Source organism: Scyliorhinus canicula, chromosome 5, assembly GCF_902713615.1.
Source record: "Scyliorhinus canicula chromosome 5, sScyCan1.1, whole genome shotgun sequence".
Classification (NCBI taxonomy): Eukaryota; Metazoa; Chordata; class Chondrichthyes; order Carcharhiniformes; family Scyliorhinidae; genus Scyliorhinus; species Scyliorhinus canicula.
This window is the reverse complement of record NC_052150.1, coordinates 131,440,047-131,467,291: the sequence shown is the minus strand read 5'-3', so window position 1 is coordinate 131,467,291 and position 27,245 is coordinate 131,440,047. Positions and strand designations below refer to the sequence as shown.

Genomic DNA, 27,245 nt, shown 5'->3' with positions numbered 1-27,245 from the left:
CCCTCTTTGCTCTCGCCCCCTTTGCTCTCGCCCCCTTTGCTCTCGCCCCCCCTTTGCTCTCGCCCCTCTTTGCTCTCGCCCCTCTTTGCTCTCGCCCCCTCTTTGCTCTCGCCCCTCTTTGCTCTCGCCCCTCTTCGCTCTCGCCCCTCTTCGCTCTCGCCCCTCTTCGCTCTCGCCCCTCTTCGCTCTCGCCCCTCTTCGCTCTCGCCCCCCTCGCTCTCGCCCCTCCTCGCTCTCGCCCCTCCTCGCTCTCGCCCCTCCTCGCTCTCGCCCCCCTCGCTCTCGCCCCCCTCGCTCTCGCCCCCCTCGCTCTCTCCCCTCCTCGCTCTCGCCCCTCCTCGCTCGCCCCTCCTCGCTCTCGCCCCCTCCTCGCTCTCGCCCCTCCTCGCTCTCGCCCCTCTTTGCTCTCGCCCCTCCTCGTTCTCGCCCCCTCGCTCTCGCCCCCCTCGCTCTCGCCCCTCCTCGCTCTCGCCCCTCCTCGCTCTCGCCCCTCCTCGCTCTCGCCCCTCCTCGCTCTCGCCCCTCCTCGCTCTCGCCCCTCCTCGCTCTCGCCCCTCTTCGCTCTCGCCCCCCTCGCTCTCGCCCCCCCTCGCTCTCGCCCCCCCTCGCTCTCGCCCCCCTCGCTCTCGCCCCTCCTCGCTCTCGCCCCTCCTCGCTCTCGCCCCTCCTCGCTCTCGCCCCTCCTCGCTCTCGCCCCTCTTCGCTCTCGCCCCCCCTCGCTCTCGCCCCCCTCGCTCTCGCCCCCCTCGCTCTCGCCCCCCTCGCTCTCGCCCCCCTCGCTCTCGCCCCCCTCGCTCTCGCCCCTCCTCGCTCTTGCCCCTCCTCGCTCTCGCCCCCCTTGCTCTTGCCCCTCCTCGCTCTCGCCCCTCCTCGCTCTCGTCCCTCCTCGCTCTCGTCCCTCCTCGCTCTCGCCCCCTCCTCGCTCTCGTCCCTCCTCGCTCTCGCCCCTCCTCGCTCTCGCCCCTCCTCGCTCTCGCCCCTCCTCGCTCTCGCCCCTCCTCGCTCTCGCCCCTCTTTGCTCTCGCCCCTCTTTGCTCTCGCCCCTCTTGCTCTCGCCCCCTTTGCTCTCGCCCCTCTTCGCTCTCGCCCCTCTTCGCTCTCGCCCCTCTTCGCTCTCGCCCCTCCTCGCTCTCGCCCCTCCTCTCTCTCGCCCCCCCTCGCTCTCGCCCCCTCCTCGCTCTCGCCCCTCCTCGCTCTCGCCCCCCTTGCTCTCGCCCCTCCTCGCTCTCGCCCCTCCTCGCTCTCGCCCCCCCTCGCTCTCGCCCCCTCCTCGCTCTCGCCCCTCCTCGCTCTCGCCCCCCTTGCTCTCGCCCCTCCTCGCTCTTGCCCCTCTTTGCTCTCGCCCCTCTTTGCTCTCGCCCCCTTTGCTCTCGCCCCTCTTTGCTCTCGCCCCTCTTTGCTCTCTCCCCTCTTCGCTCTCGCCCCTCTTTGCTCTCGCCCCTCTTTGCTCTCGCCCCCTCGCTCTCGCCCCCATCGCTCTCGCCCCCCTCGCTCTCGCCCCCCTCGCTCTCGCCCCCCTCGCTCTCGCCCCCCTCGCTCTCGCCCCCCCCTCGCTCTCGCCCCCCTCGCTCTCGCCCCCTCGCTCTCCCCCCTCGCTCTCGCCCCCCCTCGCTCTCGCCCCCCTCGCCTCTCGCCCCCCTCGCTCTCGCCCCCCCTCGCTCTCGCCCCCCTCGCTCTCGCCCCCCTCGCTCTCGCCCCCCTCGCCCGCCCCCTCGCTCTCGCCCCCCTCGCTCTCGCCCCCCTCGCTCTCGCCCCCCTCGCCCTCGCCCCCCTCGCTCTCGCCCCCCTCGCTCTCGCCCCCCCTCGCTCTCGCCCCCCTCGCTCTCGCCCCCCTCGCTCTCGCCCCCCTCGCTCTCGCCCCCCCTCGCTCTCGCCCCCCTCGCTCTCGCCCCCCTCGCTCTCGCCCCCCTCGCTCTCGCCCCCTCCTCGCTCTCGCCCCTCCTCGCTCTCGCCCCTCTTTGCTCTCGCCCCTCCTCGCTCTCGCCCCCCTCGCTCTCGCCCCCCTCGCTCTCGCCCCTCCTCGCTCTCGCCCCCTCCTCGCTCTCGCCCCTCCTCGCTCTCGCCCCTCCTCGCTCTCGCCCCTCCTCGCTCTCGCCCCTCCTCGCTCTCGCCCCCTCTTCGCTCTCGCCCCCCTCGCTCTCGCCCCCCTCGCTCTCGCCCCCCTCGCTCTCGCCCCCCTCGCTCTCGCCCCTCCTCGCTCTCGCCCCTCCTCGCTCTCGCCCCTCCTCGCTCTCGCCCCTCCTCGCTCTCGCCCCTCCTCGCTCTCGCCCCTCTTCGCTCTCGCCCCCCTCGCTCTCGCCCCCCTCGCTCTCGCCCCCCTCGCTCTCGCCCCCCTCGCTCTCGCCCCCCTCGCTCTCGCCCCCCTCGCTCTCGCCCCCCCTCGCTCTTGCCCCTCCTCGCTCTCGCCCCCCTTGCTCTTGCCCCTCCTCGCTCTCGCCCCTCCTCGCTCTCGTCCCTCCTCGCTCTCGTCCCTCCTCGCTCTCGCCCCCCTCCTCGCTCTCGTCCCTCCTCGCTCTCGTCCCTCCTCGCTCTCGCCCCTCCTCGCTCTCGCCCCTCCTCGCTCTCGCCCCTCCTCGCTCTCGCCCCTCTTTGCTCTCGCCCCTCTTTGCTCTCGCCCCTCTTTGCTCTCGCCCCCTTTGCTCTCGCCCCTCTTCGCTCTCGCCCCTCTTCGCTCTCGCCCCTCTTCGCTCTCGCCCCTCCTCGCTCTCGCCCCTCCTCGCTCTCGCCCCCCCTCGCTCTCGCCCCCTCCTCGCTCCGCCCCTCCTCGCTCTCGCCCCCCTTGCTCTCGCCCCTCCTCGCTCTCGCCCCTCCTCGCTCTCGCCCCCCCTCGCTCTCGCCCCCTCCTCGCTCTCGCCCCTCCTCGCTCTCGCCCCCCTTGCTCTCGCCCCTCCTCGCTCTCGCCCCTCCCGCTCTCGTCCCTCCTCGCTCTCGTCCCTCCTCGCTCTCGCCCCCCTTGCTCTCGCCCCTCTTTGCTCTCGCCCTTCTTTGCTCTCGCCCCTCCTCGCTCTTGCCCCTCTTTGCTCTCGCCCCCTCTTTGCTCTCGCCCCTCCTCGCTCTCGCCCTTTCTCGCTCTCTCCCCTCCTCGCTCTCTCCCCTCCTCGCTCTCGCCCCTCCTCGCTCTCGCCCCTCCTCGCTCTCGCCCCTCCTCGCTCTCTACCCTCCTCGCTCTCTCCCCTCCTCGCTCTCTCCCCTCCTCGCTCTCGCCCCTCCTCGCTCTCGCCCCTCCTCGCTCTCGCCCCTCCTCGCTCTCGCCCCTCCTCGCTCTCGCCCCTCCTCGCTCTCGCCCCTCCTCGCTCTCGCCCCTCCTCGCTCTCGCCCCTCCTCGCTCTCGCCCCTCCTCGCTCTCGCCCCTCCTCGCTCTCGCCCTCCTCGCTCTCGCCCCTCCTCGCTCTCGCCCCTCCTCGCTCTCGCCCCTCCTCGCTCTCGCCCCTCCTCGCTCTCGCCCCTCCTCGCTCTCGCCCCTCCTCGCTCTCGCCCCTCCTCGCTCTCGCCCCTCCTCGCTCTCGCCCCTCCTCGCTCTCGCCCCTCCTCGCTCTCGCCCCTCCTCGCTCTCGCCCCTCCTCGCTCTCGCCCCTCCTCGCTCTCGCCCCTCCTCGCTCTCGCCCCTCCCGCTCTCGCCCCTCCTCGCTCTCGCCCCCTCCTCGCTCTCGCCCCTCCTCGCTCTCGCCCCTCCTCGCTCTCGCCCCTCCTCGCTCTCGCCCCTCCTCGCTCTCGCCCCTCCTCGCTCTCGCCCCCCTCCTCGCTCTCGCCCTCCTCGCTCTCGCCCCTCCTCGCTCTCGCCCTCCTCTTCGCTCCTCGCTCGCCCCTCCTCGCTCTCGCCCCCCTTAGCTCTCGCCCCCCGCTCTCGCCCCCTTGCTCTCGCCCCCCTCGCTCTCGCCCCCCTCGCTCTCGCCCCCTCGCTCTCGCCCCTCGCTCTCGCCCCCCCTCGCTCTTGCCCCTCCTCGCTCTCGCCCCCCTTGCTCTTGCCCCTCCTCGCTCTCGCCCCTCCTCGCTCTCGTCCCTCCTCGCTCTCGTCCCTCCTCGCTCTCGCCCCCTCCTCGCTCTCGTCCCTCCTCGCTCTCGTCCCTCCTCGCTCTCGCCCCTCCTCGCTCTCGCCCCTCCTCGCTCTCGCCCCTCCTCGCTCTCGCCCCTCTTTGCTCTCGCCCCTCTTTGCTCTCGCCCCTCTTTGCTCTCGCCCCCTTTGCTCTCGCCCCTCTTCGCTCTCGCCCTCTTCGCTCTCGCCCCTCTTCGCTCTCGCCCCTCCTCGCTCTCGCCCCTCCTCGCTCTCGCCCCCCCTCGCTCTCGCCCCCTCCTCGCTCTCGCCCCTCCTCGCTCTCGCCCCCCTTGCTCTCGCCCCTCCTCGCTCTCGCCCCTCCTCGCTCTCGCCCCCCCTCGCTCTCGCCCCCTCCTCGCTCTCGCCCCTCCTCGCTCTCGCCCCCCTTGCTCTCGCCCCTCCTCGCTCTCGCCCCTCCTCGCTCTCGTCCCTCCTCGCTCTCGTCCCTCCTCGCTCTCGCCCCCCCTTGCTCTCGCCCCTCTTTGCTCTCGCCCTTCTTTGCTCTCGCCCCTCCTCGCTCTTGCCCCTCTTTGCTCTCGCCCCTCTTTGCTCTCGCCCCTCCTCGCTCTCGCCCTTTCTCGCTCTCTCCCCTCCTCGCTCTCTCCCCTCCTCGCTCTCGCCCCTCCTCGCTCTCGCCCCTCCTCGCTCTCGCCCCTCCTCGCTCTCTCCCCTCCTCGCTCTCTCCCCTCCTCGCTCTCTCCCCTCCTCGCTCTCGCCCCTCCTCGCTCTCGCCCCTCCTCGCTCTCGCCCCTCCTCGCTCTCGCCCCTCCTCGCTCTCGCCCCTCCTCGCTCTCGCCCCTCCTCGCTCTCGCCCCTCCTCGCTCTCGCCCCTCCTCGCTCTCGCCCCTCCTCGCTCTCGCCCCTCCTCGCTCTCGCCCCTCCTCGCTCTCGCCCCTCCTCGCTCTCGCCCCTCCTCGCTCTCGCCCCCTCCTCGCTCTCGCCCCTCCTCGCTCTCGCCCCTCCTCGCTCTCGCCCCTCCTCGCTCTCGCCCCTCCTCGCTCTCGCCCCTCCTCGCTCTCGCCCCTCCTCGCTCTCGCCCCTCCTCGCTCTCGCCCCTCCTCGCTCTCGCCCCTCCTCGCTCTCGCCCCTCCTCGCTCTCGCCCCTCCTCGCTCTCGCCCCTCCTCGCTCTCGCCCCCCTCGCTCTCGCCCCTCCTCGCTCTCGCCCCTCCTCGCTCTCGCCCCTCCTCGCTCTCGCCCCTCCTCGCTCTCGCCCCTCCTCGCTCTCGCCCCTCCTCGCTCTCGCCCCTCCTCGCTCTCGCCCCTCCTCGCTCTCGCCCCTCCTCGCTCTCGCCCCTCCTCGCTCTCGCCCCTCCTCGCTCTCGCCCCTCCTCGCTCTCGCCCCTCCTCGCTCGCCCCTCCTCGCTCTCGCCCCTCCTCGCTCTCGCCCCTCTTTGCTCTCTCCCCTCCTCGCGATTCCCCAAAGCACACATCACCCTCCTCACCCTGCTCGCTTCTCACCTTTTCCCCCCCCTTGCTGCTCGACTCCCTTGCTGCTCGACTCCCTTGCTGCTCGACTCCCTTGCTGCTCGACTCCCTTGCTGCTCGACTCCCTTGCTGCTCGACTCCCTTGCTGCTCGACTCCCTTGCTGCTCGACTCCCTTGCTGCTCGACTCCCTCGCTGCCCGACTCCCTCGCTGCTCGACTCCCTCGCTGCTCGACTCCCTCGCTGCTCGACTCCCTCGCTGCTCGACTCCCTCGCTGCTCGACTCCCTCGCTGCTCGACTCCCTCGCTGCTCGACTCCCTCGCTGCTCGACTCCCTCGCTGCTCGACTCCCTCGCTGCTCGACTCCCTCGCTGCTCGACTCCCTCGCTGCTCGACTCCCTCGCTGCTCGACTCCCTCGCTGCTCGACTCCCTCGCTGCTCGACTCCCTCGCTGCTCGACTCCCTCGCTGCTCGACTCCCTCGCTGCTCGACTCCCTCGCTGCTCGACTCCCTCGCTGCTCGACTCCCTCGCTGCTCGACTCCCTCGCTGCTCGACTCCCTCGCTGCTCGACTCCCTCGCTGCTCGACTCCCTCGCTGCTCGACTCCCTCGCTGCTCAACCCCAATGCTTCCCTCCCACCCTGCGCTTCTCCCCTACCCCCCTTGCCACCACCAGGTTTTCCCCTTCACACTTTCCCCCCACACTTTCCCCCCACACTTTCCCCCCATGCTTCCCAGCTCACCCCATTGCTGTCATCCCATCCCCTCCCTCACACTTACCCCTTCCTCCCTCATGCTCCTGCTTTCACTGTGAAATATTCTAGCTATTGTTTTAATATTATGTGCCCTTTTCTGGATTCCTGAACCAGATGAAATAATTTAACCATCTGTCCAATTAGATCCTCGATCTCGAGTTAGATTAACCTTTATTCTGATAAATTCATGGTAGGTTTAAGCCCCCTGTGCTCAGTTTAAGCCCTAGTTTAATTCTGGTGAATTTTCCCTTAAGATTTCAACATCTAATTGCTACCAGTCCATCCTGAGATCAATTGAAAAAATATCAATTGCTTCTATTGAGGGAATTTTGTGAATTGGCAGTAATTTGGTAACTCACACTTCCGTAGGAACCCAATCGCATGAAAGATGTTTCCATGAGCTAAATAATGGTGTGTGGGTGGACAAGCTTTAATCTGAAACAAGCTAAACATTAGTTTATCGTAGAAACTACCGTTGAAAGTTATTCTTAGATAAAAGTGATAAAGTTGTTAACTAGAATTTTATAGATACGAAGATTGAAAGCAGATGAAGATAAAAAGATTAGATTTCTCTGAGATTTTGTTTCGGGCCTGTTGCCCGAGTTACTTACTTCCAAAGTGAAGGGGTTGAAACTTGAGATTTTGTTTCATATCTGAGATGGCCTTTGCAATTGACAAGTGAGAGGTTTGCCATTTCAGATGGACTGAGCAGGTCAGTGTTTTTCTTTGAGAGAGAGAGAGAGACTTCCTATTCCCCACTAGTTCTGCGGTAATGGTACCACAGATTGCGGGACTTTTTTTGGCTGAGTACGAATTGACATCTTAATATCTTTCTCTTTTTCCTCCCTTGTCCGAGAACCATTCTGAAGTTGTTTCTCTGAGTTCTTCCCAGTGTTCTGCACACCCAAGTGGCTGTTTCAGCCTGTCTTTATCACAGGCAAAAACAAAATGACTGCCCTGTTAATTTCACTATTGTTCCACCAGACAAAGAAGTCTAACCCTTCCTGCTGCCTATTACTCCAAAGGAAGAGGGTTTTTCACACTTTTTGAATTCAGTGGACATCCCTGGATGGGTCTTTGCGATTTTAATAACTCTTGTAGGCAGCTCTCGAAGTGAGTCTGACAAGTTTTGAGTAACACTGGAAGGTGTCAGGTTGACAGTCCATACTTCCATTTTGAAATAGACTTTTAAACTCAATATAAAGGCTTGAAACACAAATGTGCCCTTAAGATCTATAATATCATAATTATACATGCATGATCTAAAAAATGTTTTTGTGATGGATGCAAAGCTTCGATATTGGGTAAGATCCCGAGGGGCAGTGCCTAACGTGTAGCTACCGTCTCGCGAACTCCCACTGCCAATTAACAATCACTGAGCGTTGATTAGCTGTGGATGGGACTTCCATCTGACCTGAGAAGGAGATCCCACCTGTGCAATCTGTTAGCCTATCAGATTGGCCAACAGCTCTCCAACCCTGCCTGACACAGTTCTGTAGTAGCCAGCAACAGTATTGCAGCACTCTGCCTGGAATTACGGCTGAGATGATGGAGGGGGCAGGAGGGGGGGGGGGGGAAGGAGGAAGAGGGGGGTGCTCAGGCCCTAGGGAAAGGGCGCGCCAACTCTGAGGGGGCCTTCAGAGTGAGGTGCCTCCCCCACCCGCCCGAGAATATAGGCGGCTATAAAGTGCTATCTATGTTTGGTACTCAGTCCCAGACACATTCAGCTCATTTATAATACGAGTCGGGCCACAATGCACCTCTCTTTGCGCTGTAACTACAATATACATTTACCCAAGATAAGAAGAACCGTCTATTAGCTTTTTCTTCACCATCTGTGTTTATGACCTGCGAATCACACCATCAATGGGTGAGAACTGCGATTATTGGCCTTTCACTAGATTAAGATATTTCCAAACACTATTCGGATCGTTTGCAGTTCAGGGATTTGTGAGTCGGGGCCAGATATCACATTGAGTACCAAATTTTGGGTAAATTGATTTGATCTCCCTGCAATAAAAGAAAATTACTGCGGATGCTGGAAGCGGAAACCAAAGAGTAAATGCTGGAAAATCTCAGCAGGTCTGGCAGCATCTGTAGGGAGAGAAAAGAGCTAACATTTCGAGTCCAGATGACCATTTTGTCAAAACCCTTTGCTTTTGACAAATGGTCATCTGGACTCAAACATTAGCTCTTTTCTCTCCCTACAGATGCTGCCAGACCAGCTGAGAATTTGCTCTTTGATCTCCTTGCCAGGTGACTTTGCCCAGTCTGACCTATAAACTTATAAAATAGTGTAAGATTTTAAACGTGTCCTATTTCCCTCCCTAGCTTTAATATAATTTTAGTTCATAGGAATGCAACTCTCACAATGTTTAAACTGTCTCATTTAAAATTCTTAAAACCCTACTGCCAACCCAACAGCAATTTTTAAAAAATTCTCACCATATAATCTATTGTATTTCTCCACAAGCCTCTTGCACGAAACAGCTTCTTGGTGTCCGCAAATTCAATTTCCATCACAACTCATCATATTCTCTCACCTCTGTTCCCTGCACTCTTATCTTAATGAGTGCAATGATAACCCCTATATAGGTAACCTGGGCACTTTTCAGGTCCAAAATTAAAAATAGAGGGCAAGCCATTTGCTCACCTTGCAAGCTCGACGCAGAAATAGAGCGAATCAAAGCTATATTTTCAGACAATGGCTATCCTGATCAGATCATTGTTCACTGTGTTTCGCCTAACCTTGCAAATGGGCCAAAGGCCATCACTTTCGGACCTGACAAGTTGCCCATCTGCCTCAAATTACCTGGAAAAGCAAAGTATCTCAAAAATCTAAACATGAGGTTAAGCAGGTGTTTCATGTTGCTATTAAAATAGTATTTTTCACTAATAGGATGCTACTGTCAGTCCAACAAAGCATTTTGCCTAGCACACAACTGAGCAACACCATGTATGAATTTCCATGCCAATATGATGCCAAGTATGGAGGGCATATGTCCCAAGGACTGGAGGACTGGCTGATCGAATCAAACATCATGTTCCTTTGGATGGTCATAATAGACAGAGTGTAGTGTGCTTGCAAAACCCAAAGCAAAACGTCTACTGTTGAATATGATTCCATAACTGGACACCTTTGTGGAATAATCCTGACTCGGCTTAGAGCTGCATTAACAAGCAATCTAAAATAATCAATTGCGAGTAATGTGGCTCATTTACGCTTGCCATAAACGACATACATTCACGCGCAGGGACCTGTTCTCTGCAAACAAAAAGGTAAGTGTTTCAGCCTTGCACCTCTTTTGAATTTCCAGAAGCATGGGGAGCCTAGAGATTCACATTGTTTTCTCCATGGCAACGCATCAGTAAATCAGAGCCTACTTGCTAACGAATCAGCATTCCTTTGCTCCTGTAAATTGCTGCAGTTGTTTGAAATTTTTTGTGTTTATCCTGATGAGTAGTGAAAAGTTCAGCAACACGTTTCTCTTTTCAGCAATGTTCCAAGTTCTGTACCACCAAAGGACTAAATAAAGTTATCTCTTAAAGATCATAGTTTGCTTTTTAAATCAAAATGAGCCTTATGGTGGTTTGAAGTCTCCAGCTTCACCATTGCATTCAGACAGGCTATAAATTGCTTGAGCTTTGTTGTTGCAAACCCCTTGGTTTGATTCTGCCTTGTAATTACTCCCACGTATCTATTATGTTCTAACATGCTGCTTGGTATAATCTGCAGTAATGATATAAATTACTGGGAATACACCGCAAGTCAGTCAGTAAAGTTAGACCCGTGGTTTCCAGAATTTTCTGTTTATATTTCATATTTCAACCATTTGTTTTACATCTAACTTAATATTGTCTCGGGTTAAACCTCTACACATTTGATGTGATGTATGTAATTTTCTCTCATAACCCTGAGTTATTGTTTTCAAGTTTGTCTCATTTACATGTAACATGCATATGCAAGAGTATTTTCTTAGAGTGGTAGTAGTGTAAAGATTAATTGCCTCTAACTGGCCACTATTTTTTTTCAGATATCTTTTTGTGTTGCAGCTCAGACAAGATATTCTTTGTGGCAAGTAAGTTGATGTTAGTTACTGTCCGTGTGGAGTCTGCACATTCTCCCCATGTCTGCGTGGGTCTCAGCCCCACAACCCAAAAAGATGTGCACGGTAGGTGAATTGGCCACGCTAAATTGCCCCTTAATTGGGAAAAAACAGAATTGGGTACGTTAAATTTCTAATTTTTAAAAATTGATGTTCGGCAACTATGTATTTTGCATCAAACTTTCTGCAAAAGATGTTAGTCTTTCAAAAATATTTAATACCTTTTTGTGCGATTCCTCTGATTCCTGTACAGTTTGGATTTAGCTAGCCATTTTGTAATGGTTGTTGCAAGTAAAAGTATATCAAAATATCTGAACATATTTAATTCCACTGAACTAAATTGGTGAATATCTTAATTTGCCTGCTCACATGCTTTACTGAAAAAATGTATTGATTGGAGAAAATCTTCAATATAATTTGATCTTGGAACAAGTGAAGAATCTGTGATGCAATTCACCTACATAATGAATTCCAATTATGCTCTAACTCACTGTATATTAATGTTTTTTGCAGATTAAAATGTCCTTATGATACTGATGTAGAGCTAGCTGCTTATTGCCTTCAAGGTAAATGAAGAATCTCCTCTTGATAGTTTCAGTGAAGCTCTTTGAGATGTTAATTGTCTGATGTTTTTTGTCAGGTTTGTTTTTTGCCATAATCCTCTTTTGGTCTCGTTCATTCAAAATACATTCTTTCGCAGCCTTACTATAATTGCTTTGGAGCATTGAAACTGCTGCCTGATTCAGAGTCTAAAAGCATAAAAAATATTAGGAAATTCATGGCTAAAGTCACCTAATTATTTGGGATTTGCATTTTACGATGTCTAACTCATGCCTGAGGTATCTAATCCAATTTAATCCCATTATATAATGCACATAAAATGAAAAGGTCAGCTGTTTAGAACAAGGCACAGAACTGTATTAACATTCATTCCAACATATGAAGTTTCTTACCCACTAAACACCGCAATTGGTAGTCATCCAACAACAATCTTTTTACAGCTAATTTGGCTTTTGCCACATGACATGTGCTCCAAACCTAGAGAACATAAGGTATGTTTTATTTCCACAGTGATTAATTGATTCAGTTGCTGAGGAGTTATAATTCAGAAAGTTCTCCTTTAGGTTTAATTTCAATACCAATCACTGGAAACGACAAAGGCAAACCCAGCTCTGTCCACCTTGCAAAGTCCTTGTTGTCCGGGAGCTTGTGCCAAAATTGGGAGTGCTGCCTCACAGACTAGTCAAGCAACTGATACAGTCATCTTACGGAAGCAAGCCATGAAGCCATAAGACGTAGGAGAACATGGGCCAAACGGCCTAACTCTGCTCCTATATCTTATGGTCTTAAGTAGGCCTCTCCACCCATCGAGGCTGCTCTGCCATTCAATGAAATCATGGTTGATCTGATGTAATCCTCAACTCCACTTTCCCACCGTATCACATCACTCTTGATTCCCTTACTGATTACAAATCTGTCCATCTCAACCTTGAACATACTTAACAATCCAGCCTCTCCAGCTCTCTGTGGTAAAGAATTCCACAGATTTATTACCCTCAAAGAAGCAATCCCTCATCTCTGTCTGAAATGGGCGACCCTAACTCTTTGATTACGCCCCTGGTCCTAGGCTCTCCCACAAGAGGAAACATCCGCTCAGCATCTACCCTATAAAGCCGCCTGAGAATCCTATATGTCTCAATAAGGTCACCACTCATTCTTCTAAACTCCAGTGATTACACGCCGAATCTACTCAACCTCTCCTCAAAAGAAAATCCTTCCATTAACAGGATCAACATTACAGATAATGTCCCGGACAACACTATCACTGCCCCGGGTATGTTCTCTTCCACTAGCAGGACAGATCCAGCAAAGGTGAAGGCACAGTGGTATACAGTCACGAGGGAGCTACCCTCTTGGGTCCAAAACATCGACTCTGGATACCGTGAACTCTCATGGCATTAGGTCAAATGGGCAAGGAAACTTTTCCTGCCTCAGATATATCTGACCATGACAGCACCAATAGGAGTGGCCACAGAGCAGTCTTGTTTTTGTGGAGACAAAGACCCCTCTTCACATTGAGGATACCTTCCATCGTGTTGTGTGGCACTACCACCGTGCTAAATGGGACAGACTATGAACAAGTCGAGTAAATCAAGACTGGGGAACCACGAGGCGCTGTGGGCTGTCAGCAGCAACTACTCAACCACAATCTGTAAGCTTATGGCTCGACAGATCCCACACTCTACCATTCCCACCAAGCCAGAGAATCAACCCTGGTTCAAGAAGAGTGCAGACGGGTATGTCAGGAGCAACAACAGGCATACCTAAAAATGAGGTGTCAATGTGATGAAGCTACGACAGGATAAGCAGCAAGTTATAGACAGAGCTAAGCAAATCCACAACCAATTGATCAGATCTAAGCTCTGTAGTCCTGCCACCTCGAGTCATGAATGGTGGTGGACAATTAAACAACTCACTGGAGGAGGAGGCTCCACAAAATCTCCATCCTCAATGATGAAGGAGCCCAGCACATCAGTGCAAAAAAAAGGCTGAATCCTTTGCAACAATCCTCAGCCAGTAGTGCTGAGTGGATGGGGGCAGCACAGTGGCGCAGTGGTTAGCACTGCTACCTCACGGCGCCAAGGTCCCAGGTTCGATCCCAGCTCTGGGTCACTGTCCATATGGAGTTTGCGCATTCTCCCTGTGTTTGCGTGGGTTTCACCCCCACAACCCAAAGATGTGCAGGGTAGATGGATTGGCCACGCTGAATTGCCCCTTCATTGGAAAAAAATGAGTTGGGTACTCTAAATTTATTTTTTTTAAAGTAGTGCTGAGTGGTTGATCCACCGTGACCTCCTTCGGAGGTCCCCAGCAACAAAGGTGTCAGTCGATTCACTCATCATGATTTCGAGAAACTGATGAAGACACTGGATACTGCAATGAGCCCTGACAATATTCTGACAATAGTAATGAAGATTTGTGCTGCAGAACCTGCTGCTCCCTTGGCCAAGCTGTTCCAGAACAACAACAACACTGGCATCTACCCAGCAATGTGGAAGATTTCCCAGGTATGTCCTGTACACAAAAAGCAGGACAAATCCAATTCGGACAGTTACTGCCCCATCAGTCTATTCTTGATCACCAGTAAAGCGATGGAAAGGGTAATCAACAATGCCATCAAGCAACAGTTACTTTGCAATAACCTGCACACGGACGCTGAGTTTGTGTTCTCCCAGGGTCACTTAGTCCCTGACCTCATTACAGCCTTGGTTCATACATCGACAAAAGAGCTGAATTCCAGAGGTGAGGTGAGAGTGACTGCCCTTGACATCAAGGCAGCATTTGACCTAGTGTGGCATCAATGAGCTGTTGCAAAACTGGAGTAAATGCGAATCGGCAAGTGTGCACGCCTGGGAGGGGGGGGGGGGGGGGGGGGGGGGGGAGATGTGTCTCTGCTGATTGGAGTCGTACCTGGCACAAACGAAGATGGTTGTGGTTGTTAGAGGTCAATCATCACAGTTCCAGCACATCACTGCAGGTGTTCCTCAGGGTAGTGTCCTGGAACCAACCATCTTCAGCTGCTCCATCAATGACCTTCCTTCCTTCATGTGGTCAGAAGTGGGGACTGCACAATGTTCAGCAGCCTTTGCAACTCTACGGATACTAAAGCAGTCCATGTCCAAATGCAGCAAGACCTGGACAATATCCAGGCTTGTGCTGACAAGTGGCAAATAATAGTAATACCACATAAGTGCCAGGCAATGATCATTTCCAACATGCGAGAATCTTAACCATTGTCCCTTGACATTCAATGGCATTATCATCGCTGAATCCCCCACTATCAACATCCTGCGGGGTTACAAATGACCAGATGCTGAACTGGACTAGCCATGTTACTAGTTGTAGCCATGTGGCTACAAAAGCAGGTCAGAGGCTAGGAATCGTGTGGCGAGCAACTCGCCTCCTGACTTCCCAAAACCTGTCCACCATCTCCAAGGCACAAGTCAGGAGTGCGACAGAATACTCTCCAATTGCCTGAAGGAGCTCAGCTCCACCAACACTCAAGCTTGACACCATCCAGAACAAAACAGCCTGCTTGATTGGCATCCCTTCAATAAACACTCCCTCCACCACTGACGCACCATGGCAAACTGTACACCATCTACAGGATACACTGCAGGAACTCACCAAAGCTTCTTAGGCAGCGCCTTTCAAACCCACGATCACTCTATCTAGAAAGACGGATCAGCTGACATATTGGCACACCATTACCTGGAAGTTCCTCTCCAAGTCACTCACCTTCCTAACTTGGAAATATATCGCCGTTCCTTCATTGTCGCTTGGTTAAAATCCTGGAACTCCCTCCCAAACAGCGCAGTGGGTGTTCCTACACCGTACGGATTGCAGCAGTTCAAAAATGCAGCTCACCGCTACCTTTTCGAGAGCAATTGGAGATGGACAGCGAATGCTGGTCTAGCCAGAGAAACTTTCATCCTGTAAATGGTAAGAAAAAACATGAGAATTGTTTAGTGAAATTGCTATGACTGACATTGTAACAATAGCGCCACACCTTTCAAATGTACTGAACTAAGGTTGTCTTCTTCTTAAAGTAATTTCCCTTTTACTATTCAAAGTGGTAAAAGGAGACCAACAATCATAGCTTTGGGACATCACTCTGATTTCTGCTGATTCCACGGCATGCAACTCCATTCAGATTCACTTAGTGGTGCTCAACAATATCCAGGCTTGGCAGGGACCATTCACACCATGTAAATTCCAAGTAGTTGCTATTTTCAACAGGACAAAGGCCAACCACCTGCTTCGATCTTCAACAGCATCACTATCACTGAGTTGTCCACAATCAGTATGTTGGGGCTCACATCGACCAAAGACTGAACTGTGACAGCCCTGTGAACACTGACCATGAGCGGAGAAAGACAGATGCTGGGTATTCGATGCTGAGTGTCTCACTTCTTCATTTCTCAAGACATAGGTTAAGGGTGAGAGAGAATACTAACCACGACCTGGATGGATGCAGTCACAAAAAACCTTAAGCTTAACCAAGACCGAGAGGTTTGTTTGATTGGCTCACCTATCATTGGACTCAGTAGCCACACACTACACTACTAGTGCTCTGTGATAACAACTAGGAGATATCATGATTTAGAATTGATGATTTCAAATCATAGAGAGGTATTGCGAGGAAGTGTAATGGTAAGAATCACGAGGGATTTCACTGAAACTGTGGATTCCTTGAAGTTGTGAAGTTTGGAAGTGACTCTCATCAAAAGGAATGAATGAAACAGTGTAAGATGATGCACACAGATGATGCACTGATAGTAAGAAAAGGAACAAACAAGACTATTCTGCAGTAACTGGGTGTGAATAGTGAGAAGAATGTCTCCTATTTCAACAAGGTGTGAATGTGTTTTTCCTCTACTTTTTTCAAGTGGTGTCTGGCACTATTCCTCTGGCAAATAAAGCAAAGGCACTTTTCCCAGTATGCAATTGTGGGTTAGGAGTTTGTTCCCAGTGGATAAATGCCTGTGCCTCTTGTAGAACGTAGAACAGTACAGCACAGAACAGACCATTCGGCCCTCGATGTTGTGCCGAGCCATGATCACCCTATTCAAACCCAAATATCCACCCTATACCCGTAACCCAACAACCCCCACCCCTTAACCTTACCTTTTAGGACACTAAGGGCAATTTAGCATAGCCAATCCACCTAACCCGCACATCTTTGGACTGTGGGAGGAAACCAGAGCACCCGGAGGAAACCCACGCACACACGGGGAGGACGTGCAGACTCCGCACAGACAGTGACCCAGCCGGGAATCTGTGTTATGTGTTATCTGGGATATCTGTTATATTGTGTTATGCTTCTTCACATAGCATAAGCTGCTTCCTTGATGTAAACTCTGACAAAGGAAGGTTCAGACTTGGAGATAGATTTAACACATTTATTGAACAGTTAACAATTCTCCTACTTGGGTTCGACTCTCCTGCTAATCTAACTATAGTAACACAATCTAACTAACCGGTCTGCTCTAATCCATGCAGTGGGTGTGATGCTTCCCTGATCTGCCCCTGTCTGAGTGTCGCCTATGGCAAGAGAAAGAGCATGTGTGCCCTGTCCTTTTATATGGGTAGTGTCACCTCTGGGTGTCTTGACTGCCCATTGGTCTATCTTACTGATCTATTGGTTGAATGTCTGTGTGTCATGATGTCTCTGGTGCTCCCTCTAGTGTTTATTTAGTCCCAGTGTATTTACATTAACCCCTTGTGTATTTACAGTGATGCATATCATTGTGAATGACTGATTTAGTGGCCATTACTGAAACATGGTTAAAGGATGGTCAAGACTGGGAGTTAAATATCCGAGGGTATCAAACTATTTGGAGGGACAGAGTGGATGGTAAGGGAGGTGGTGTAGCTATGTTATTTAAGGATGACATCGGGCAATAGTAAGGGATGACATTGGTGCTATGGAGGATAAGGTTGAATCCATTTGGGTGGAAATCAGGAATTGTAAGGCGAAAACGTCACTGATAGGAGTATTCTATAGGCCACCAAATAGTAACATTATGGTGGGGCAAGCAATAAACAAAGAAATAACTGATGCATGTAGAAATGGTACAGCAATTATCATGGGGGATTTTAATCTACATGTCAATTGGTTTAACCAGGTCGGTCAAGGCAACCTTGAGGAGGAGTTTATAGAATGTATCCGCGATAGTTTCCTAGAACAGTATGTAATGGAACCTATGAGGGAACAAGCGGTCCTTGATCTGATCCTGTGTAATGAGACAGGATTGATTAATGATCTCATAGTTGGGGATCCTCTCGGAAGGAGTGATCACAATATGGTGGAATTTAAAATACAGATGGAGGGTGAGAAGATAAAATTAAACACTAGTGTTTTGTGCTTAAACAAAGGATATTACAATGGGATGAAAGAAGAGCTAGCTGAGGTAGACTGGGAGCAAAGACTTTATGGTGAAACAGTTGAGGAACAGTGGAGAACTTTCCAAGCGATTTTTCACAGTGCTCAGCAAAGGTTTATACCAACAAAAAGGAAGGACGATAGAAAGAGGGAAAATCGACCGTGGATATCTAAGGAAATAAGGGAGAGTATCAAATTGAAGAAAAAAGCATACACAGTGGCAAAGATTAGCGGGAGACGAGAGGACTGGGAAATCTTTAGGGGGCAACAGAAAGCTACTAAAAAAGCTATAAAGAAGAGTAAGATAGATTATGAGAGTAAACTTGCTCAGAATATAAAAACATATAGTAAGTGTTTCTACAGATATATAAAACAAAAAAGAGTGGCTAAGGTAAATATTGGTCCTTTAGAGAATGAGAAGGAAGATTTAATAATGGGAGATGAGGAAATGGCTGAGGAACTGAACAGGTTTTTTTGGGCCGGTCTTTACAGTGGAAGACACAAATAACATTCCAGTGACCGATAGAAATGAGGCTATGACAGGTGAGGACCTTGAGATGATTGTTATCACTAAGGAGGTAGTGATGGACGAGCTAATGGGGCTAAAGGTAGACAAGTCTCCTGGCCCTGATGGAATGCATCCCAGAGTGCTAAAAGCGATGGCCAGGGAAATTGCAAATGCACTAGTGATAATTTACCAAAAGTCACTAGACTCTGGGGTGGTCCCGGCCGATTGGAAATTGGCAAACGTGACACCATTGTTTAAAAAAGGAGGTAGGCATAAAGTGGGTAATTATAGGCCAGTGAGCTTAACTTCGGTAGTAGGGAAGATGCTGGAATCTGTCATCAAGAAAGAAATAGCGAGGCATCTGGATGGAAATTGTTCCATTGGGCAGATGCAGCATGGGTTCATAAAGGGCAGGTCGTGCCTAACTAATTTAGTGGAATTTTTTGAGGACATTACCAGTACAGTAGATAATGGGGAACCAATGGATGTGGTATATCTGGATTTCCAGAAAGCCTTTGACAAAGTGCCACACAAAAGGTTGCTGCATAAGATAAAGATTCATGGCATTAAGGGTAAAGTAGTACATGGATAGAGGATTGGTTAATTAATAGAAAGCAAAGAGTGGGGATTAATGGGTGTTTCTCTGGTTGGCAATCAGTAGCTAGTGATGTCCCTCAGGGATCAGTGTTGGGCCCACAATTGTTCACAATTTACATAGATGATTTGGAGTTGGGGACCAAGTGCAATGTGTCCAAGTTTGCAGACGACACTACGATGAGTGGTGAAGCAAAAAGTGCAGAAGATACCGGAAGTCTGCAGAGGGATTTGGATAGGTTAAGTGAATGGGCTAGGGTCTGGCAGATGGAATACAATGTTGACAAATGTGAGGTTATCCATTTTGGTAGAAATAACAGCAAAAGGGATTATTATTTAAATTATAAAATATTAAAACATGCTGCTGTGCAGAGAGACCTGGGTGTGCTAGTGCATGAGTCGCAAAAAGTTGGTTTACAGGTGCAACAGGTGATTAAGAAGGCAAATGAAATTTTGTCCCTCATTGCCAGAGGGATGGAGTTTAAGACTAGGGAAGTTATGCTGCAATGCTCCAGGTGAGGCCACACCTGCAGTATTGTGTTCAGTTTTGGTCTCCTTACCTGAGAAAGGACGTACTGGCGCTGGAGGGTGTGCAGAGGAGATTCACTAGGTTAATCCCAGAGTTGAAGGGGTTGAAAATGAAAATGAAATGAAATGAAAATCGCTTATTGTCACGAGTAGGCTTCAAATGAAGTTACTGTGAAAAGCCCCTAGTCGCCACATTCCGGCGCCTGTTCGGGGAGGCTGTTACGGGAATTGAACCGTGCTGCTGGCCTGCTTGGTCTGCTTTCAAAGCCAGCGAATTAGCCCTGTGCTAAACAGGGTTGGATTACGAGGAGAGGTTGAGTAGACTGAGACTGTACTCGTTGGAATTTAGAAGGATGAGGGGGATCTTATAGAAACATATAAAATTATGAAGGGAATAGATAGGATAGATGCGGACAGGTTGTTTCCACTGGCGGGTGAAAGCAGAACTAGGGGGCATAGCCTCAAAATAAAGGGAAGTAGATTTAAGACTGAGTTTAGGAGGAACATCTTCACCCAAAGGGTTGTGAATCTATGGAATTCCTTGCCCAGTGAAGCAGTTGAGGCTCCTTCATTAAATGTTTTTCAGATTGAGATGGATAGTTTTTTGAAGAATAAAGGGATTAAGGGTTATGGTGTTCGGGCTGGAAAGTGGAGCTGAGTCCACAAAAGATCAGCCATGATCTCATTGAATGGTGGAGCAGGCTCGAGGGGCCAGATGGCCTACTCCTGCTCCTAGTTCTTATGTTCTTATATCACCACACCTCTGATGCAGCTTCACCTCCACAAACGTCCTCCAGCCTTGCTTTTCCTGCACAAAACAAAAGTATAGTGTAATGGAAAGTGTACTTTGTGCCCAGCCCATGTTAGAGTGTGTACTTTTAGAACATAGAACATAGAACAGTACAGCACAGAACAGGCCCTTCGGCCCTCAATGTTGTGCCGAGCCATGATCACCCTACTCAAACCCACGTATCCACCCTATACCCGTAACCCAACAACCCCCCCCTTAACCTTACTTCTATTAGGACACTACGGGCAATTTAGCATGGCCAATCCACCTAACCCGCACATCTTTGGACTGTGGGAGGAAACCGGAGCACCCGGAGGAAACCCACGCACACAGGGGGAGGACGTGCAGACTCCACACAGACAGTGACCCAGCCGGGAATCGAACCTGGGACCCTGGAGCTGTGAAGCATTTATGCTAACCACCATGCTACCCTGCTACCCTTTTGCTATCTGCCAGAAAATAACTCCAGAAAATTTGAGTGTTAGATCAGTATTAATATCCCCTTACCCAGTTCACCCATGGACCCAACAGAATACCACAGGTCAAGAATGCAGGTGTCCAAAGGAAATCTAGAATGTGTTTTCTTTTCTAACAGGGTGTTTTCTTAATCATTATTAAAAATACACCTGATCAGGAATGAATGTCGCACATAATCTGTATCTTGCACTGCTGGATAGTAATGATTTCCCTGCTGGTGACACTGTTAAAAGCGCTAAGATTGCTTAATTTGTTCTCTTCCCTGCCTGTCTTGCAACTAGGTTTCAGTATCCGTGTCTGACGTGAACATTATGTCAACCACTTTTCTCATCTGTCAGCTGTGTGGACACAAGTAATCAGCATGGGCAGGTGTTTTCAATTTAAATCCCTTCGTGGACCTCAGGATTGCATTTCAAATCAAGTTCCGTTGAAGGCAACTCTTTAGTCATGTTTGCTGAATGAAACACCCTAATTTTAAATAAAATTATCAAAATTGGCCACCAGCTAATTTAAATCACCTTCCACAGAAAACCTTCTGTAGAAGTTCAGTCTGTTGTTACAACTCTACCAGCTGTTAAACCAATTCAGTCTCCATGGGAGGGAGTGAAAGACATTGAAAATGTGTTAGTTTTGCTGTTACCTGAGGGGAAAGTTCAAGAATATAACGGCTTTAACTCTGCTTGTTAGCACAGGAATATAGAGCAAAGTCATTTTCAGTATTTCCTGCAACATGTCAGCCCAAATTTGGACATTGTCCAAGTTCTATTGTCTGCTGGTATGGATTACTTTATTATCAGAGGAGCTGTGAATGGGGTTGAACACTCTGGAATCATCGGGATTTAGCACAATCCGACAATCCGTGACGATAGTGAAGTTAATTGTTGAAGCAACTGAAGATGGTAGGGCTGCTGAGTGTGTTTCCCCCAAGTGATTGGCTCGGACAAGCACAGAGAGCTGCCTGTGCAGCATGTGTAACTTTGATCATTGGAGGATTTTCCACTTAACTCTCACAGACCTCCATTTTGGCAGTGTTTGTTGATGCCACACAATCAAATTCCACTTTTAAAAAAAAATATTTTTTGTCCTCCTTTTTCAAATTTTCTCCCAAATTTGCGCCCACCAACAATAAACAATAAGCAGTGACGAATATAATGTCCAGTAAGAAGTCTTACAACACCAGGTTAAAGTCCAACAGGTTTGTTTCAAACACGAGCTTTCGGAGCACGGCTCCTTCTTCAGGTGAATGGAAAGGCTTGTTCCAGAAATGTTTATATAGACACAGTCAGAGATGCCCCGGAATGCGAGCACCTGCAGGCAATCAAATCATCAAAGATGCAGAGAGAGAGGTAACTCCAGGTTAAAGAGGTGTGAATTGTCCCAAGCCAGTTCAGTCGGTAGGCCTCTGCAAGTCCAGGCTTGTTGGTGGGGGCCGAATGTAATGCGACATGAATCCCAGATCCCGGTTGAGTCCGCATTCATGCGTGCGGAACTTAGCTATAAGTTTTTGCTCAGCAATTTTGCGTTGTCGCGTCTCCTGAAGGCCTCCTTGTAGAATGCTGACCCGGAGATCAGAGGCTGAATGTCCTTGACTGCTGAAGTGTTCCCCAACTGGAAGGGAACAGTCCTGCCTGTTGATAGTCGCACGATGCCCGTTTATTCGTTGTCGCAGTGTCTGCATGGTCTCGCCAATGTACCACGCTTCGGGACATCCTTTCCTGCAGCGTATGAGGTAGACTACATTGGTCGAGTCGCACGAGTATGCGCCGCGTACCTGGTGGGTGGTGTTTCCACGTGTAATGGTGGTGTCCATGTCGATGATCTGGCATGTCTTGCAGAGATTACCCTGGCAGGGTTTTGTGGTGTTGTGGTTGCTGTTCTGAAGGCTGGGTAATTTGCTGCAAACAATAGTCTGTCAATATAATGTCAATCAACAACAATCCCAACCTCCCACCAACCCCCAAACAAATGCCCGCATGTCAGCATAAACAAATAATAAAAAGGAATCGAGAATCACCCATAGCCATCATTAATACATATAGTAACCCGCTCCATGAATTGTAGAACCCTTCCATCCTTCCCCTCAGTTCAAACTTAACCTTCTTGAGAGTCAAGAATTCCAACAGGTCCCCCCGCCACGCCAGGGCACAGGGTGGAGAGGCTGCTCTCCATCCCAACAGGATCCGTCTTTGGGCGATCAACGAGGCGAAGGCTACAACATCTGCCTCCGCACCCGTTTCCAACCCCGGCTGGTCCGACACCCCGAATATGGCCTCTCAAAGGCTCGGGTCCAGTTTCCCGTGCACCACTTTAGAGATTACCCGATTACTCTAAAAACCTCCTTCCAGTAATCGTCCATCTTTGGACAGGACCAAAACACATGAACGTGATTTGCACCCCCCCCCCCCCAACCGCCACCCCCACAACATTCACACACATCTTTTTCTCCTCAGAGAGCCGGCTCATCCTCGCCCTTGTGGGGTGTGCTCTATATACCACCTTCAGCTGTATCAACCCTAACCTCGCGCACAAGGTGAAGGCGTTCACCCTCCGGAGCACCTCAAACCAGAACTCCTCCTCCATACCCTCTAATCAAATTCCACTTTGTTGGAAAGGGCAGTTACTTCAACATTGCAGCTTAGAGGTTGTCAGTGCTTATAGTCTTTGTTGTGTCCCGTTAGATGAATCAAATTGACCAAGCACTGCTATCTACGCTGGTAGGAACCTCGGGAGGAGGCACGGTAAATGTCCACTGGCATTTATGGCTGAAGATGCGTGCCTCATCTCTTGGATTGACATGCTGGAATTCATAGTGTCATAGTCACAGAATTTACAGTGTAGAAGGAGGCCATTTGGCCCATCGAGTCTACACTGGCCACTGAAAGAGCACCCAACCTTAGCCCACAACTCCACCGCATGCCGGTAACCCAGCAACCTCACCTCATGTTTGACCAATCCACCTAGCCCACACATCTTTGGACTGTGGGAGGAAACAGGAACACCCGGAGGAAAATCACGCAGACACTGGGAGAATGTGCAGACTCCGCACAGACAGTGACCCAGCCGGGAATCGAGCCCGGGTTCCTGGTGCTGTGAATCAACTGTGCCAACCACTGTGCTACCCCGCACGAGACAGCTCCCATACTCCAGACACCGTCCCCCACAACCCCTCCCCGACAACCCTCTGGCCCAATTCTAAGTTTCCAAGTCCCCTCTGACTCAACCCACCCTGCCCCTCCCCACCAACCCCCCAGTCACCTCCCCGACACATCACTCCCCAGGACTCTGACCCAGCAACAATGTAGGAACAGCAATATGTTTCGAAGTCAAGGTGGTGTGTGTGGCTTGGAGAGGAACTTGCAGGTGGTGTTGTTCCCATGCATTGACTATGCTCGCTCTTCACGGTGCTAGAGCCACAGGTTTGGAAGGTCCTGTTAAAGGAGCCTTGACAATTTGCTGCAGTGCATTTGAATGTGGTACACACTGATGGTGATGCCATTGAGTGTCATAGAGAGATGGTTACATTCTCTTTTGCTGGAGATGGTAATTGCCTGGCACTTGTTCAGATGAATCATATTTGCCTCTTGCCAATCCAGACCTGAATGTTGTCAGGTCTTGCTGCATCTCTATATCTGAGGGGTCACGAATGGTATTGAACAATGTGCAATCATAATTGAACATCTCTACTTTTGACCTTATGAAGGTTAGTGAAGGTATTGATGAAGCAGCTGAAGATGGTTGGGCCTATGGCACTACCCTGAGGAGCTTCTGCAGCAATTGACATCCAACATCCCATTTATTGACTTCAGCTCCGCCTTCAACACCATAATCCTAGCCGAGCTCATATCAAAACTTCAAAACCTAGGAATTGGTTCTTCACTCTGCAACTGGAACGTCGACCTTCTGACCCATAGACCACAATCAGTAAGGATGAACAACAACACCTCCTCCACGATAGCCCTCAATGCCGAGGCCCCACTAGGCTGCGTACTTAGCCCCTTACTATACTCCCTATACACACATGACTATATGGCAAAATTTGGCTCGAACTCCATCAACAAGTTTGCTGACGACACAACCCTGGTTGGTCTGATCTCGAACAACGATAAGTCAGAATTCAGAGGGATATTGAGAACCAAGTAGAGTAGTGTAATGACAATGATCTCTCCCTCAATGTCGGCAAAACAAAAGAGCTGGTTATTGACTTCAGGAAGCAAATTATCGTACACACCCCTGTCTGCATCAACAGGGCCGAGGTGGAAATGGTTGACAGCTTCAAATTCCCAGGCGCGCATATCACCATCAATCTGTCTTGGTCCACCCACGTCGATGCTATTGCCAAGAAAACACAACAGTGCCTATACCTTCTCAGGAAACTAAGGAAATTTGGCATGTCCACATTGACTGTTACCAAATTTTACAGATGCACCATAGAAAGCATCCTACCTGGCTGCATCACAGCCTGGTATGGCAACTGCTCGGCCCAGGACCGTAAGAAACTATAGGGAGTCGTGAACACAGCCTAGTCCATCACACAAGCCCACCTCCCATCTATTGACTCCATCTACACCTGCTGCCCTGGGAAAGTAGGCAGCATAATCAAAGACCCCTCCCACCCGGCTTATTCACTCTTCCAACCTCTTCCATCAGGCAGGAGATACAAAAGTCTGAGAACACACACTAACATTCAAAAACGCTTCTTACCAAACTTCTAAATGGCTCTCTTATGGACTGATCTGATCTCTTCACACGTTTTCTCTACTAAGTGATACTACAATCCTGTAAGCTTCATCTGATGCCTGTGTCTATGTGTTTACATTGTGTATTTTATGTTTGCCCTATGCAGTTTTTTTTCATGTATGGAATGATCTGTCTGAACTGTACGCAGAGCAATACTTTTCACTGTACCTCGGTACACGTGACAATAAACAAATTCAATCCAACAACCACAACCTTGTGGTGAGTACCACTCCAATCAGTGGAGAGGTTGCCCCTGATTCCCATTGACTTCAGTTTTGCTTGGGCTCGAGTAACAGCACACTCATGCTGCCTTGACGTCAGGGTCAGCCATGCTCACATTACCTCTTGAGTTCAGCTGTCTTGTCCATTTTTGTGTTAGGAAAAGGTAGTTTTAAGGGATTTATATTTGCATTGATCAACATTAGAAATAAGGTATAGTTTTAAGAGCGTTTGTTTTATGTCTCTGTGCCTGGAAGGGTAAAACCTATAGATAGATTCATGCTGGACAAAGGAATTTGTATCTGTGAGGGTTGGTTAAGTTCCAACTATGTTTCTATTGTGCTTACAGAGGGTTACAATGTAAATAAATAAACTAGTAGGCGTTGCTTAGCAAATGCAAACAGGATAAAAACAGCTTTTAAGTTTTAGCTGGATATATTACAGTTGGAGACAGGACACTGGGGAGTGAACTTCTCTCATCTCTGCCCAGAGAAGCTGGACAGGTCTCTGGGGTCAGGCCGCCCTCCGACCGTCCGCCCTCTTGGGGTTCCTACCTCCACCTGATGTACTGCAGTACCCGTGTGGTGTCCACCAAGTAGTGGCCCGGGCGCCTCTTCACTAAATTGGCCAACCGAGATGAGTGCCTCTGGGATGGCGGAGGGTGTTGGTGCCAGCTGTGATGGGAAGTCAGTGTCATCCCTGGACTAGCGCTCTGGGGGTGTTTGGAGGCAGGAGGTTTAGAGGGGGTGTGAGTTAAGCATTTTCACCCAGAGGGTGGTAGCAGTCTGGAACGCACTGCCAGAAAGGGTGGGAAAGGTAGCGATCCTTCCAACATTCAAGAAATATTTAGATGTGCACTTGCAATACCAATAAGGGCAACAGTGCAGGGATCCCTCGTGGCCGTTCCCCTTCAAATCAAGTATACCGTTTTGGATGCTGTTGGGAGGGGGGGGGGGGGGATGACCTACCGGGGGAAGGCCCTAGCGGCCAGGTCTCTGGCACTGAGTCCGGTTCTGGGGCTCAGAAGGGAAGGGGGGAGAATAGAAAAGCAATAGTGATAGGAGACTCAATGGTTAGGGGAATAGATAGGAGATTCTGTGGTCATGAGCGAGACTCCGACTTCCGGTTGCGGCTATGACCAGCTAAGTCGCACATTTGGCTGCTCCTGCTACAAAGGTGTTTTCGGGCCGATTGGAGGGCCCCAACGGCGCTGTAAGGACAAATCCCGGTGGGGGAAGGCTCCCTGAAGAGAACCAGACCAACTTTATGGTCGGTACCCGGAGTGGGGTGGTAAAGAAAGCAACAGCAGCTCCCAAAAAAAAGCGGGGGAAGAAGACCAAAATGGCGGCCGGTGGTGCACCCGAGGAATGGAGGAAATGGGCGGAGGAGCAGCAGGCCGCTCTCCTGCGCTTCTTTACGGAGCTGAAAATGGAGCTCTTGGAGTCAATGAATGCGACGACCACCAGGCTGATGGGAGCCCAGGCGACCCAAGAGGCGTCGATTCGGGAGCTGCAGCAGGAGATGACTGTGAGGGAGGAGGAGGCCACGGTCCTCGTGGGAAAGGTAGAGGTGCACGAGGCACTCCACCTGAAATGGCAGAGCCGTTTTGAGGAGCTGGATACCCGAATGAGGCGGAAGAACCTGAGGATCTTGGGCCTGGCAGAAGGCCTGGAGGGGTCAGACCTCCCGGGATACGTAGCAGAAATGCTGAGCTCCCTGATGGGGGCAGGGGCCGTCCCTTCGCCCCTGGAGCTGGAAGAGGCCTACAGGGTCATGGCTAGGAGGCCAAGAGAAAATGAGCCCCCAAGGGCGGTGCTGGTGCGGTTCCAGCGACTCAGCGACCGTGAGAGAGTGCTGGAGTGGGCCAAGAGGGAAAGGAGCAGCAAGTGGGAGAATTCGACGGTGAGGGTCTACCAGGACTGGAGTGCGGAGGTGGCAAAGCGGCGGGCCCGGTACAACCGGACGAAGGCGGTGCTACATGCAAAACGGATTAGGTTCGGAATGCTGCAGCCAGCGCGCTTGTGGGTCACCTACAAGAACCAACACCACTATTTTGAGTCCCCAGAGGAGGCGTGGGCCTTTGTACAGGAAGAGAAACTGGACTCAAATTAGACCCAGGGGATACTTGG

General features: G+C 51.3%; 1 protein-coding gene across 2 annotated transcripts in view; it reads left to right on the top strand.

The window, feature by feature from the left end:
* The window catches only part of epb41l4b (erythrocyte membrane protein band 4.1 like 4B), a 506,687-nt gene that overhangs the window by 195,219 nt on the left and 284,223 nt on the right, over positions 1 to 27,245 (top strand). For both annotated transcript variants that reach the window (XM_038797675.1, XM_038797674.1), the window contains exons 5-6: positions 10,246 to 10,290; positions 10,831 to 10,883. In XM_038797675.1, the coding sequence (XP_038653603.1) occupies positions 10,246 to 10,290; positions 10,831 to 10,883 (98 nt within the window). The remainder of the gene's footprint in view (positions 1 to 10,245; positions 10,291 to 10,830; positions 10,884 to 27,245) is intronic.